General features: G+C 39.7%; 1 protein-coding gene across 1 annotated transcript in view; it reads left to right on the top strand.

Annotated features, from left to right (window-relative positions):
* The window catches only part of BCAS1 (breast carcinoma amplified sequence 1), a gene marked incomplete at its 3' end in the record, with an annotated part of 32,410 nt that extends 17,843 nt beyond the window's left edge, over positions 1–14,567 (top strand). The window contains exons 7-10 of the mRNA XM_010159732.1: positions 2,434–2,574; positions 5,684–5,719; positions 6,060–6,263; positions 14,400–14,567. Of these exons, the coding sequence (XP_010158034.1) occupies positions 2,434–2,574; positions 5,684–5,719; positions 6,060–6,263; positions 14,400–14,567 (549 nt within the window). The remainder of the gene's footprint in view (positions 1–2,433; positions 2,575–5,683; positions 5,720–6,059; positions 6,264–14,399) is intronic.
* Between the last annotated feature and the right edge of the window lie 201 nt (positions 14,568–14,768).

The raw sequence follows: 14,768 nt of genomic DNA, 5'->3' as shown, positions 1-14,768 counted from the left end.
CTTTCTCACATGGGATGAGGCACTGGGACAGGTTGCCCAGAGAAGCTGTGGATGCCCCCTCCCTGGAAATGTTCAAGGCCAGGCTGGATGAGGCTTGGAGCAACCTAGTCTAGTGGAAGGTGTCCCTGCCCATGGCAGGGGGGTTGGAACTAGATGGTCTTTAAGGTCCCTTCCAGCCCAAACCATTCTGTGGTCACACAAGGACTGGTATATTCCCTGTGTCTCTCAGCAGTGCTCTCCCATGGCTAAGAGGACACACAAGCTTCCTCATACCTGTGAGAAACCGCCACAGCCCACTTCAGCTTTGCAAAGCACGGTGGCATTTCCTGCTGAAATGCAGAGGAGTGCGCCATCGGTGAAGCTGAACTCAGTGTTTTTGTAGCAATATGCTGTCATAAGAAATGCCTCTGGCTTTCATCAGCTGGCTAAAGACATGTATGCTTTCAGCAGCCTGGGCACACCCTTAATGATCATCATTTCATCCATGTACACACAAGAGTTTAAGGCGAGTTGAGTCATACTTCCTTGGATTAATTGATGCTTTGCAAGTTTATACTAACCAACACAACTTTCAGATCAGATCTGCCCCAGACCATCTATTTGACCCTTCTGTAGCAGATTCTGGCTTGTTCCCATGTCACCATACCTCTGGGAATAATGGGAGTGGGATAGAGCACAGGAAAAGTGGCCCATTTTGATGTGACTGGCCACAGCCTCTTCATAGTACAAAGCACTTTGATTCAGAGCAATTACACGCTTCCTACAATCTTGAGACAAAGATCTCTACTTAATGTGCTCATATGTGTTACATTCTGTTCTCTGGACCTTTCCTCCTATCCAATTGTGGTTGTGCTCAACCACAGTGCTTGATACTTCACACCATAAACACTGTAGGCTGATTTTCTTTGCAGTTTGGGTCTCCATGTTTCCACAGTTCCTGGAAAATTTTTTTCAACTCATTTTGAAGCTTTTATTATTACCTTGTTCAAGTGTAAAAGAAAACAGACTGAGGCTTATAAAGTGACAAGCTAATTACCTGGAGGGTGAACACTTGAGTCATTTGTCACTGAAATACAACTTTAAAATTTTGTATTTCTTCACTATATATTGGCCTGATCCTTAATTAAATTAGAAACTCAATTGCCTGAGGGGGATCAGAATGAAGTTCAGGATACTAGCAAGAAGTAAGTAAAAGAAATATTATGTCCTCCTTGGTACTAGGTGATCTAAGACATCCTTCCGGTTTAAAACCTGACACAGTGAGGCACTGAGGAGGGAAGAGTGCTACCCTGTGTTATTTGTGATTAGTTGTATATTATGGGCATACGTACAGTGCAGTTACCACAGAATGGACTCTTGTGATAACCTGCTGGTATGTTTAAGCTTAGTTAACTGGGAAAACTAAACAGTTCCTCCACTGACAAATCCTGGGTTGTGTTGAAGACTGGAGGGAGTGAGGAGGGGACAGCACCAGAGACTTGAAGAGTGAGGTTTTGAGGAGATTCTTAAATTATGATTTTAAAAAATTCCTAATACTGGGAAAATTAAATGGAACATTTTAGCAAATGTTACTTCTGTTTTTCCAACGCTTGCAGAAAAGTCGTGTATTTGAATAGCAACACCTCTTCCCTATGCAGGTAGTCTGATGCTACTTTTAAAAGTAGCCTGATACTTCTTTATTCCCCATATAGACATCTATCGCTGTTTCCATATTTTACAGCCCTCTATAGTGTGTCTTTCAATGTGCTGTCCTAGTTTTTTAGAGATCCAGTCTCTACAATCATGGGGGGGATGATTCCCAAAACAAGCGCATCCTGTGGGTATCTAGAACGGAGTTAAGAGGAAGCAGAACTTTCTGATTCAACATTTTAGTATCAATCTGTCATTACTGTTTTTCTGATACTTCAATTTCTAACTAATTTAATTAAAATTATTGCAAACTTGAAATATTTTGTGTAGCATATATCATGAATATTCATACTGCCATTTTCCTAAATAATGCATTCTGCATATAATTTTAAAGTCCTTGTAATACTGCAATAGAAAGGATGAAGACATTTTCCAAGACTTGGATATCTGCCAATTTTAAACTTATAATTCCCAAATTCATTTGACTACTCATGAATTTAAATACAGAAGTCTCAGTCTTTGTGGGATAATTTGTGTCTCAATTTAATGAAGAACTTAGGGGGTGAATTGTGGTTTAATTTTGAACCAACTGTATTGCCCTAGCTTCTATATTTATTTTACCAATCACCATGTGAAAGAAAGTCTAAGAAGAGCTGTTAATTAGATGAAAACATAATTTCTTTTCCAGGGCGAGAAAGAGATGTTTGTTTCAAACACTCATATGTGTAGTATTAATGTTTCTCATGAACCAAATAATAACTTTGCAATAACTTGAACTCCATTTCAAATGCTGTTGTACAAAAGGGATCGAAAGCAGAAAAAGGCCATGGTGGGCAACCTGCTCTGAAGACAGCTGCAGAACCCCAAACTAAAGGAGGCAAGAAAAAGAAGGCAGAGAGTCCGAAGCTAGGACACAGTACTTTTAGCAAACTCTTTAGGCATAAGGTCTGTATGAAACTCTAGCAAGAGCAGAACCCTGAGCAGTAACAGATGGCTCCTGTCAGAGTGAAGTTATCCAATTGGTAACTGAAATCAGCACCTGGCCAGTCATGCAGTGCTCTGAAAACTACTGGTGTGAGCATTCCTGTGCCATGTGTTTTGAAAACAACCTTCATCTGCAATGTATCTCTCACTATACCATCTGTGAATTCAGGCTTCTGAAACGATTCCCCTAACTTTCCCTGCTATGTGCTTCCCAGTTATGCTTACTAATGCTGACTAAACTTCCCTGGCCACTTAAAATAGAAATAAAAGAAAAGGTACTGACAAACAATGAATTATGCAGGTATGAACAGTGCCTGCAGTTGTAGGACAGGTTTAAGAGCTCAGTCCAACTGCAGTTAAAACTTTATGATCCACATTGCCTTAACATGTACTGTCACATGGCTAAAACTGGTGATTTGGTGAACTGGGGCATCTGATACAACACAGAAGATTTGAACATGGTATTTCCTTCAGAAATAGTTACTTCTCACTGAAAACAAGGAAAGTAATTGTTGATTGACTTCTGTTTAGTTTGGAGAAAGTTTGGTGTTCAAGGATAATTTAATGTTGTACAAAACATGCTTTTTGTGCAAAAAAAAAATCAACACTGAAAACTTTAATCTTGTTTTTCAACTTCATGTTTTCATCAAGACATGAAAACTTTGGTCTCGTTCTATATTTGGGCACTTCTACATTCTCTGAAGAATATCGTCTGTCATGATGCTCTGTGGCAGGGAAGCAGAGCATTGTAGCTTTTTAGCCCAAAGAATGTAGAAGCAGAGACCCTTCCACTGGGGGAGGAAAGTAATTAATATTTAATGCTCACTCAAAACACCCACATGGAATTTCTGGTGAGTAGGGGGGTTTATAATCAAGAGCACAAAGCAAAGGGAGTTCCTTAGGATATTCTCAAAACAAAAATGTTCTTTCCATTATCTCATTTTTGCATATTACTGGGGGAATAATCATCTTACCAATGGTTTTAAGTCTACAGTTCATGCCAACAACTTAACTTTAAGATCTCATCTTGTATATACTACATTGATAGCTACTAGTATGGATGTTTAATACAATTAAAATTTGAATTACTTGTTCATAATGAATTGGGGCTTCCTGGTAAAGAAAACATACCTGGCTAGCATTTAAGGTGCTAAATCTCTTCTACAGTAGTTCAAAGTCTCACAAAGCGTTACTGGGGGAGAGAACTGGTTTTTATTAGGGTATTTTTTAGAATTTTAAAGACTTTTGGTCTGGAATGAAATCAGTTATCTTGAAGGAATGCAACAGCACTATATTTTTACATCAATAAAATCTGTCTTATGCCATTACTTTTTATATACTTAGAAACAAGAAAACGCTATTTATGTTCACAGCTTTCTCTCCACATACCCCACTTACCGCTTCTGTATTTTGTATCATTTATGATGGATTAAAATGCTGCCAACAGTTTGTTTGTAAGGCTGATTGAAAGTGGAAATTCAAATCAGAGCAGTGATGTCACAGGCAAGCCCTGAAGTTATCACCTCTAGTAAAAAAAGTAGTTCTGTTTATCTCCTTTCATTTAAAATGCCTTTGCATGATGTGTCAACTAGATGACTAGGTAATTAATTCCTTTATATTGAAACGATTGTTTCAAATATATAGTCCCATTTAATTTTAACTCTCTTCTCTGAAAGTTCTGTCTCTATGAGTCTTCCAAAATGCACTTCTCAGAACCTTAGTTAAGAAAAGATTTACTATTAGGTTAACGAACATTGTTTTTCAGTGTCCTGTGTTTACATAAGTGCTAACTTTAAAGCCATTTGTGAATGTTCTTAGAACAATGTGCATCCTAACATAAATCCATAACATAAGCTTATGCAATGGGATTTGGTGATTTGACCTCAAAGACTGAGTCTGGATGGCATTGGACAGCTGAGTCCCTGTCAGTTCTTTTATTCCCATCCACTTATATTTGCCTTGCATTGCATGCCAATTTTGCATTATAACTGTACTTACTCATGAAATTTTGAGTTGGAAAGGTTAATCATTTATTTTCAGCCAGCTACATTACACTACTTTTTACCACTTGTTCTGGATCTTGTTCATTAGAGCTAACCATGAAAAGTTCTTGGCTCCTGCAGAATACCTCTTGCCTATTATTTCAAGAAATCCTCAAAACATGTGGTGGGCAGCCTCAATCCAGGAGTGATAGACTCCTGATTATTTGAGTCTATGGCTTGCAGCTCCTTTTTGTACAGCTCAGAAATTCACCTTCAGCATAAGCTATGCTGGATGTTGAGGTCAATAAATACTGATATGTATCACTGGCCAGAAAGGAGCTTACCTGGATCACTCCTGCCTTTGTGTATTTTGATGACACCAGGAGACCTGTCACTGTGAATGATGTTTTCACAAAAGAGTAAATCCCACCTAATGCACAAAGGGTGAGTGGATGGGCTAAACCACCCTCCAGTGCCTGCAGAGCCTCTCTTTATAGAGCTGCAACTCCTGTTTCTAAGTTATAAAGCCACTCCAGTTCTATTTCCTTCATTCCCAGACACCCATCTGCCTATGTTTTGTATTCCAGAAAGCAGAGCCTCCTGCTTTGAGTGTGGCATTAGCACGTCCCTGACTGGTGTGCAGCTTTCCCAGTGGAAAAGACCCAGCTCTGGCTTGTACATGTGCACTGAAACTTGCACATGCAGACCCAGTTCAGAAAAAAAAAAAATCTCTGCTAATATCTTAAAACCCTGTGTGATGTCATACCTGAAGAAACTGGGACTGCATATGTAAATAACACATGTTTTGAAGGAACAAGTTGAGGACTGCAAGCACAGTAGCATGAGCACGAAACAATTCAACACAAGGCTGCAACGCTACTGCAGGTAGAAGGATGTGAGCTGGCAGCCCCTTCAGGCAGCCTCGCCTCTGCCAGAGATCAGTTTCCATGGTTGCAGGAGCCGGGACTTTCACAAACATTCCCTAAAAATAAAATAATTTGTGACACAGACAATTCCTGAACTGTGTAACTGTGAGCGCTGACATTGCCAGAGACAGACTTGCCTTTGTGGGTTTTTTTTCCCTTCAGGCTGCGAAAGACACCCAACAGACATCTAATACCAAAGTGAGTAGGATGATTCAAGTTAACTGTATGAATAACGCAGTCAAAGGGTAATTATTCTTGCTGTTGTTTTCAGTCTCAGAGACACTGTTTTAATTTCTTAATCAATTAATCATCTCTGTTATGAAGGGTGGATTGCTATGTAATTTGCTTCCTCTGTTCAAGATGTTACTTCATTTGAAAGGACGGGGATGCAGTTCGTAAGGTGCACCTTGTTGCTTGGTGTGTCCTGTGCAGTGGTGGTCCACTGCGTACTTATCTCTTGGACAAGGTGATGCCTGAACGTGCTGTATCTTGTCCTTTGCATGTTTTCAATAGCCTATGCATTTGTGCTTCTTTCCAGAGCACTGAACAGCTGCCTGTTACCTCTGTCAAACCAGACAAAAATGTCCCTTCCTCTCAAGAGCCGCAGACAACTAAGCAGAACACGAAAGCCCCCGAGCCTGCAGCCCAACAACAGGCACTGGCCTCCGAAGCCCCCAAGGAGGTGACAAAGGAGAAAGCAACATCCACTCCTATGCCACTGAGCAAACTCTTTTGGAAAAAGGTACGTCTGGATTTCGGAGCTGGTCCATCCCACAGCTCCATCCTCACGCAGCACCTGGAGTTATTGCTAAGCCCAGAGTTACAGTAAAGCAGTCACACCTGCGAAGCTGAGCATGTCCCACGTGCTGAATGCACAACGGATGTGAATGATAAATGCAGTTACAAATGCTTTGGGCGAACACACATACGCACGGCTAACGATGGCAGTGAGACTCCTGCAGAAAAATCTCATAAAACTGTAGTCTTTTAAATCTGCCTGTACTGGTTTTTTTAATGTTATTATAGAAGAAGGAATATTAGTCTGTCAATTTAACACACTTGTTAAGCATCCTATGGAGTTTATAGTACTCTTTACCAAATTATATCATTGAGATATAGCTATTAAAAACACATTCCACTTTTATGACAATTGTTTGATTTAGTTCTAAATGTCTGAAAACCTGGAATCTGGTGGATTTACTGAACAGAAAAAGTTTCATACCAGAGTTGATTGGTTTAAGTTTGGAGATTGAGGTCGATTGCTTGGGAAGACACATTTTTTTCCCTCAGGTTAAATAAGAATTTTAACTAAATTTAGGACTAACTTTGAAAACGTGTTTCCTGTTTCCATGATCCTCAGTGGTTTATAAGCTGAAGGTTTATTCTTTTCAGATTTCATTAAGGAGAAGAGCTGTATTAAACTTTAGTGAATCACTGTATGTTGAATAACTGTTTTTCTGGGCTTCTGTTCAAGTTCAAATCCCAGAAATGAAATGCTTCCAAGCACACAGATGCTCAGTGGCTAGCCCTGCAACTTCTTTAGCTGTATGTTCCCTAGTTCCCTACTGGGCAAGGATTCTGGAGATACAGCTTGGATATGTTACTTACATTAAAGAAGCTAAAGGTGTTTAGATGTTTACAGTGTAAACATGATTGTAAGCTTGAAACATTTGTTACTTGGAACTTAATTTCCTGTGGAACTAGGTGAATCAGGTACTTAGAATAAGAGGAAAGTTGTGAAGAGGCAGAGGGAGATTTTTTATATAGTTATTGCTACAAAAACCTCTGTCGGAGTAGTCTGGCTTATTTGAAAACAGAGATGGGAGGCAGGATGTACGCTGAACATCAGGATGAAATAAAAAGAAGAGGCCTTCTGGCAGATGGTTGCATGCAGTTTCAGTGTAAAACAGAGTAATAAACCTGGTCTGAAGTTCAGTATTTTCATAATGAAGTAACAAGGCCTTTTGTGTATTTGAGAAAGAAAAAAGCATCTAAGAAGGGAAAGTTTTAGTGCCGAAAAATAGCAAAAAACAAAATCATTCCTGGGAAGCGATTGGTGGTGATGGTTAGTTTATGACTCTGGTAAGGTTTTGGTAAGATTGCAAAACCTTATTTTGAAAGATTAATCCAAACTAATGTAGTTGTAGATATTTTGCTGCTCTGTATAATGTAGGTTCTGCTCATGGTGAATATTAGCTCCCCATATCTCATACCTAGGCTAAACTAGGTCTAGGTAACTACCCTCTGTCTTTTTAACCTTATAATCTGTTTGGAATCTCAAACATCTCAGGTGTCTAAACCTTTTACCTAAATTATGTCTCCCTTCTGTTTTTCATGATGTTGGGTTTAATTTATCTTACATCATTAAAATAAAGCTGCCTACATCGGTTAATGGAATGTGTACAGAACTCTCTACAATGCTGAACAGGTTTTGGTTGCTACCAAAAGCAAATGTTATTTAAAATGTTTAAATGTTATTTAAATAATTTACCCAAATGCACTGAACTACAACAGTACATTAAATCTGCCTTTTAACTTTGAAAAATTAGGTCATTTCTTCTTAGTTAGAAATTCTTGGGTCTTGAATTGTCCTGAGACCAAATGTTTTTGCAAGTTTTCTGGAGTAAATTTCTGCAGTAGAGAACCGAAGTTGGTCCTAAGGTTTTTTTTAAAAAAAAAAAAAATCTGCCCGCTTGAGCATTGAATCCTTACCTATAGAAGGCTGATGTTGCTTTACTGGATTTTCTTGACAGAGAATAATATTATATTTCCTTTGATGAAAGACCTTGGTGACCCAGTCAGGTTGAAGATGTAAAAAAAAGTCTATAGGCTGGACTGGAACTCGGCTTGGTTCGAGGATTCTGTCTTTTTTTAGTGATTTTGTCTGTCTTTCTGGCACCCTTAATGTACTGCCCTTTTGCTGGGATAGAGAATCTACCAGCAACTGTTCTAAATAGGTGTATAATTCAGTCATGTGTAGCTTTTCCTTTTGAACTAACACAGAGCAACCACAACACTCAATAGATCCAGGATTCAGATCCAACTTCCCTCTTTCCAGGCAGTCTCTCAAATATCTATCTTCTGATGAGCTTTCACTTCAAAGTAAAGCTAATGAAGTGCCTGTCAACACATTGCAGTTAATGCAGCTGCTTTGACTACAGATGAATAAATATGTAAAAGAAAAAGAAAAAGTCTTTATTCAACCCCTCAGATGGAAACCACTTTGACTGTATTTGACCCATTTCCTGATCAGTCTGCACAAGAATTTTCATAACTGTTACTCAAATGTTTGTCATACTAGCATCGTTTTCAAATACTAAGGAATACTAACAGAAAATTACAGTTAGTAATTTCACATTTGTCTTGGAGACCTGATTTTCAAGACCTTTGAGATATCAGATCAGGGCAGAGAACATGACGCTTCATTTATATCTGATCAAAGCATGCCAGTAAATGATGGGGGAAAGTGATTGAGGGAGTATTTAGACTGCTCTGTGAATTATCTTTAAAAGCGGATGTATTTTTAAAAAAAAAAAACTAGAATTTTAGGCTGTTGCAATTCTGTTGCCATGCAAACACATGCCCTTTTCACTGCGAGATATTTATGCACTGATAATACAAACAGCAAACTGGTTAGCTATTAAGTGAAGCAGAGTAACACCTTTTATTGCTGAGCCTGCAAACATACCCAACCATAAGAAAGCAAATATTTATGTTTGGGTGGAGTGTGTGAGAAAAATGTTAAAATTACCCAGGACTTATCAAGTTCCCCTGTATTCCAGGATGGGAGCAGGTAAGCTGTTCCCATCCTGGAATATAACCTATCAGGCAGGAGGGAAGGAGATTCTGGCCATTTTTTCATGGGTAAATGGATGAAGAGAATTCCCCTGGTTGAGGGAGTGAGGTGGACGACAAGCAGTGGGTTTTTGGGAGCAATTTCACAACCTGACTTCTATCATAGCTGCAGGGAGGGGCCTTTACACCCTAAATGCAGCAAATAAATTGAACAGGACTTGAGTCAGAACCACGCTTCTGGGCTGTTTACAGAACTGTGTGGTGTTAACCATACGCTCACAGTGGTTAACACCAAGTGGTTAATAGAATGAGTTGTTACGGCTCAAGATCTGCAGAGTGGTACCTTCAGACAGCAGCTGCGGGTCACAGGGGGCTTCAGGGTGGAGGTCAGAGAGCACGTTGATGGCTAAAGCTGAGCTACCTTAACTGCAGCAACCTGTGTCTTTGCATTGGCAAAGGAGGGCAGGAGGGTGGGTTAAAGACTCTCTAAGCCTCTCGGCTTCCTGCCTGTTAGTGGCAGGAGCAGATCTCAAGCATGACTGCCCTTTTAAGTGGAAATTTCTTGAGCAAAAGGTCATCTCTCATCTACATTGTTGAGATAAAAGAAAAGCTACTTCATAAAGAAGGTATGACCCAGGAAAAACAGAAGAACCGCTCCTTGAGTCTAATGAAATGCAGTGGAGAGTGCCAGTTCATACTTCAGCACAGGATCAAAGCAGGGTATAGTGTTTACCTCAGTTTTGAGGAAAGATGCATCAAGCAAAAGTAAAACTCCTATCAAAGTTATCCAGGTCACAAAATGTTACACTCTCATAGGACAACAATTTATATGGTGTCGTGATTTAAGCCAGCAACTAAACACCACACAGCCGCTGGCTCACTCCGCCCCAGTGGGATAGGGGAGAGAATCAGAAGAGTAAAGTGAGAAAACTTGTGGGTTGAGATAGAGCCAGTTTAATAGGTAAAGCAAAATCTGTGCCACACATAGGCAAACCAAGGAATCCATTCACCACTTCTTATTGGCAGGCAGGTGTTCATCCATCTCCAGGAAAGCAGCATGTGTAACAGTTACTTGGGAAGAAAACCACCATCACTCCCAATGGTCCCCCCTTCCTTCCCCCAGCTTTACATGCTGAGCATGATGTCATATAATATGGAATATCCCTTTGGTCAGTTAGGGTCAGCTGTCCTGGTTGTGTCCCCTCACAACTTCTTATGCCCCCCCCTCCCAAGTCCACTCGCTGGTGGGGGGGTGAGGAGCAGCAAAGGCCTTGACTCTGTAAGCACTGCTCAGCAGTAATGAAAACATCCCTGTGTTATCAACACTGTTTCCAGCACAAATCCAAACCATAGCCCCATACCAGCTACTGTGAAGAAAATTAACTCTCTCCCAGACAGAACCAGCACATATGGTCAAGGATGTAGATAAGAAAATGGTGTAGTAATAGTTCACCAAAACGATAGGAATCTTTAAGAACCAGAAAGTGGACTCAAAGGGTAGAGACAAATTTTCTACCAAATCTGTTTTAAGTAAGCTATTACTAGAAGAAAATTAGGGAAACTGTGATTTAATATGCTTCACAGACATAGTGAAACAGAGAGCCTAGTAGAATACTCTCTTTACTATGTGTGTTTTATAAACTATTATTTTGAAAAAGAAAACAAAGGTAGTTGTGTAATAGGAGGAATAAAGGATGGTGCCCATCTTATTTCTTCAAGCAAATGCATCTTGAAATGTTTTGTGAGCTTGGCAGAGTGCCTTTAAAAAAAAAAAATAAAAGAAAGAAAATAACCCAATAGCACTTCTGTCTCCGTGGGGTGTAACAGCAGTAGCTGCTGGCTTAGGTTGAACTTATTACAATCTGTGTCTCAGGAAACGAGGCAAAATATGCACCCATGAACCCAGCAACCTCATTTGATGCAATTTATAGATATAAGGTGATAATTACATTTATGAGAACACTTACGCATTAAAGACTCGTAAAGCGGGTGAGAGTTAGGCTGTTAGCAATTTATTATTATGTACAAACTGCAGTTTCCTCCTAAAACTACTCACAAAACTCGATATAATTTTTGTTTTTCTCGCAGGTGAAGAAAAGAAACTGAGCCTATTGCTCTAGAGAACAGTTTAGGTTAATGTAACATCATTCAAAGTTTATTTACTTTATCTTTGTCAGGGTCTTCCTATTATACTTTCAATTCCTGCCAGAAACACCTTGGCGATTCCTCTGAATGCACAAATGGAAAATTTTCTTCTAGATTCCTAAGGGAAAAAGGAACAAAATTTAAAAACTGTTCTTAAAAGTATGTCAGAAAATCTTCTTAGCTGGAAGAGGTTTTCGCCTCTACTGAAAGACCACACGTACATTGGTATTCTCTGTGTCTCTGAGCTACACAGTATAGCACGGGCATGTGTATGCAAAAAAAAAAAAAAAAGGTAAAAATAAGGTATTCCAAAGCAGGATTTAAACTTTCCTAAAGCCTCCTATGGAATCTATAGAGGGATGTACAAAAGTCACCGCTTATTAAACAAAACTATCTCTCTGAGTAGTTGACTATCACTTAGCTCTTTTTTTAATTTAAATAGGCAGTGCTTTTCAGAGTTTGGCATCTTGCCCCAGGATGCTTTTGTTATCAGTAGTGAGACTAAGGCCATTGCACAGACGTAGCTTGAGAGACAAAACTCATTTGGGTTGCAGCTGTAACAGCACAGCAGTAATACGATCCCAAAGCGTAATCTTTGAATGATGAGCTCCCAGAAGCTAGGTTGCTGCTTTATTGAGCCACTGTTTCAACTCATGCAATGAATCACTTCCTTCAAGCAAATAGATGGTGAATTGATTGTAGGTATGTGTGAATAGGCAGAAATATAGATTAAAATTATTATAGATTATCTCCAAAATGTTCATAAATATAAATTAAATCTACAATTCCATGGGGAAGTGGGCAATGCTGCAGTCTTCTCAGGCAGCAGGGGACAAGGAATATTTATTCTGTCATCATTCTTCTGCCCCTCACCCCCAAAATGCTTTTCTTCCACAAAAGAGTAGTAAACAAAGCAAAATCTCTCATGCTGATGTAGATGTCCATGGTGAGACTCCACCTTGCATATGGGGTCCCCCCAATGAAAAAAGAATGATAGAACTAGAAGGTATAATATTGAGAGAAAAATGTATATCTATATTGGAGAAAAATGCATGCATAGATTGAATGACTTCTGTATGAACAACTTCATAGATTAGGGTGTTTTTCTCTTTGCTCAGAAAGGAGGTGGCAGACAGGAAGATGACAGCAGCATACAAAATGAGTACTGTAACATAAAAGGTGAACAGGAAAGATGAGGCATTGCTCAAAATAAAAAAAGAGTATCAAATAAAATTATTTGGTGACAAAAATAAAGTACTTTTCAAAAAAAAAAGTATACTTCAGCTGTAGAATTCTTTGCCACGGGATGCTGCTGGATGTCAGGAATTTTTATCAACTCAGAAAATGTTTAGCTAAATTTCTGCAGGAAAAAAATTCCATCAAGGACTCTTAAACTAAAGCTACTGCATGGGAATCACCAAGTTGAAGACTTGGTGGAAAAGTATACGAGGGCAGTACTACAGTATGCTGCTGCTGGAGAAGGCAACCTTTTTTTACCACTCTGAGTCAGAATATGGGGCTGGGATGCATCTTTGGTGTTGTCTTTTTAATTTCTTATGTTCACGTGACTGATTTGGTCCAGATAATTGTGTATGCTTTACATCCAAGTTCCTGTAAGTACATGTAAAAACCGTGAAGCATAAATAACTATTTACAGCAGTTCTTCCCTATAGTAACCATAGTATACATTCCAGCTGTAACTAGGCTGTATTTTTAAGCATTTCTGTGTGATTCAGTATTGGAGGCTGGGGTTGCAACTTATCCTGCTTTTATAATGTTCTGTACCTTTCTGCAACAGGCTGATAAAGGGCTTGCTTCAGGCCAAATTACCTGGTTATTAGCATAATAGCTTCTTTTTATGGCAGAGAAGATACTTCTTTATACAGTTACAGCGGGTTGGGAATTCATTGCTCTTGAGGGCACAGAAGAATGTTATTTGCCAGGGCAGAAGAGGCAGCTAAGAAAATGCACGTTCAGCCTCCTGCACCAGCAATGTGCCTCCTGTTCGTCTGTTCTGCTCTGCAGATCTTGCTGTTCACTTTAACACACTGAGCGTTCCCAGGATAGCCTTGAGAAGTGTGTGGAATGACACATGCAGAGGATTAATCAATAAATCTTATGAGGATCCATATTTCAGAGGCATTTACAAACTACATGCCTCTGGTTGAAGTACTGTTATAACAGAAGGAACTTTCCAGTAATTCACAGAAGCTCAGTGGGACCCAAAATCCTTGTATAAATGCAATGCTGCTGAGTATCCAGCAGCTTTTCTTGAACCCAAATGAGGGTCAACAATATCAAAGGGGGTGACTGTGACCCATGAGATTAGGTGAAGTAATAGATGAGCTGCTTAACTACCTTGTGCTTCCAAAAGTCATTTATATCTTTGCCACTGGAATGAGGAGCGAGCGTTGTGAATGTGACCAGCCTGAGAACACTGTGGATGGGACATATTTCTGTATTTCACAAAGAAGGGCTCTAAACAGAGTTCTAGCAACTCATAAAGCCTGTGGTGTGTTTTAAATACTTAGTCCTATGATTTCTTTTGTGTGCAAACTCCTGGGTATGATATTTCTCATTTATACTGGTTCTACCTGCTCATTGCACATCCCACTGCAAGTAATCTTGTTATGGTTTTAAGTCATAAAGATAAATCATTGTGAGCCAGTAAGAAAGGCTATTTCTTCAGTTTAAACAAGTGCTTTAAAATGTCACCAGCTTATATACCTTTCTGAATCAGGATGAACCAAATTTTTGAAGAAACCTGCAGATACAGTGACACTGAGAGTGCTTTCACGCCATGTTTGTTCACAACTCGCTGTCGCGCTGAAGCACTTTGATCACAATCTCTTAAAAAACCCCAAAATCTCACTGATTAAATATGTTTTTTTCTTTTTTTTTTTTTCACTTTCTCAATATTTGCCTAAAATAACCCCAGAACACACTGGAAGAAGCAGAGATCGTAAGCAATGAAAAGGCTGACAGGCCTTTAGAAGCCGTGGCTCCTGACAAAGATGAGGGTAAAAGCCCAGAACCTGCAGAAGTGAAGCCTAGAAGAGAAGAAAGTAAAACTCCCAAAGCAAACCTGAGGAAGTTTTTTAAGCTGGTAAGCAAAATAATGAATTTCAAGCGTTTGGAGTGATGGGTTTTTGCAAGGCTGGGGGTGGTAATCCCTAGTCTTTGGCAGAGGGACCGGCCCTTGCCCACAGGCGGGTTCCCGCCCCGGGCCAGCCGCGCGCCCGCCCTTCGCGCCATTTTGCGTTCTGCATCGCCCTCTGGTGGCTCCGGCGGGAACGGCCCTGAGGCC

This window comes from Eurypyga helias, unplaced genomic scaffold, assembly GCF_000690775.1.
Source record: "Eurypyga helias isolate BGI_N326 unplaced genomic scaffold, ASM69077v1 scaffold16919, whole genome shotgun sequence".
Lineage (NCBI taxonomy): Eukaryota > Metazoa > Chordata > Aves > Eurypygiformes > Eurypygidae > Eurypyga > Eurypyga helias.
This window is presented reverse-complemented; position numbering and strand designations above follow the sequence as displayed.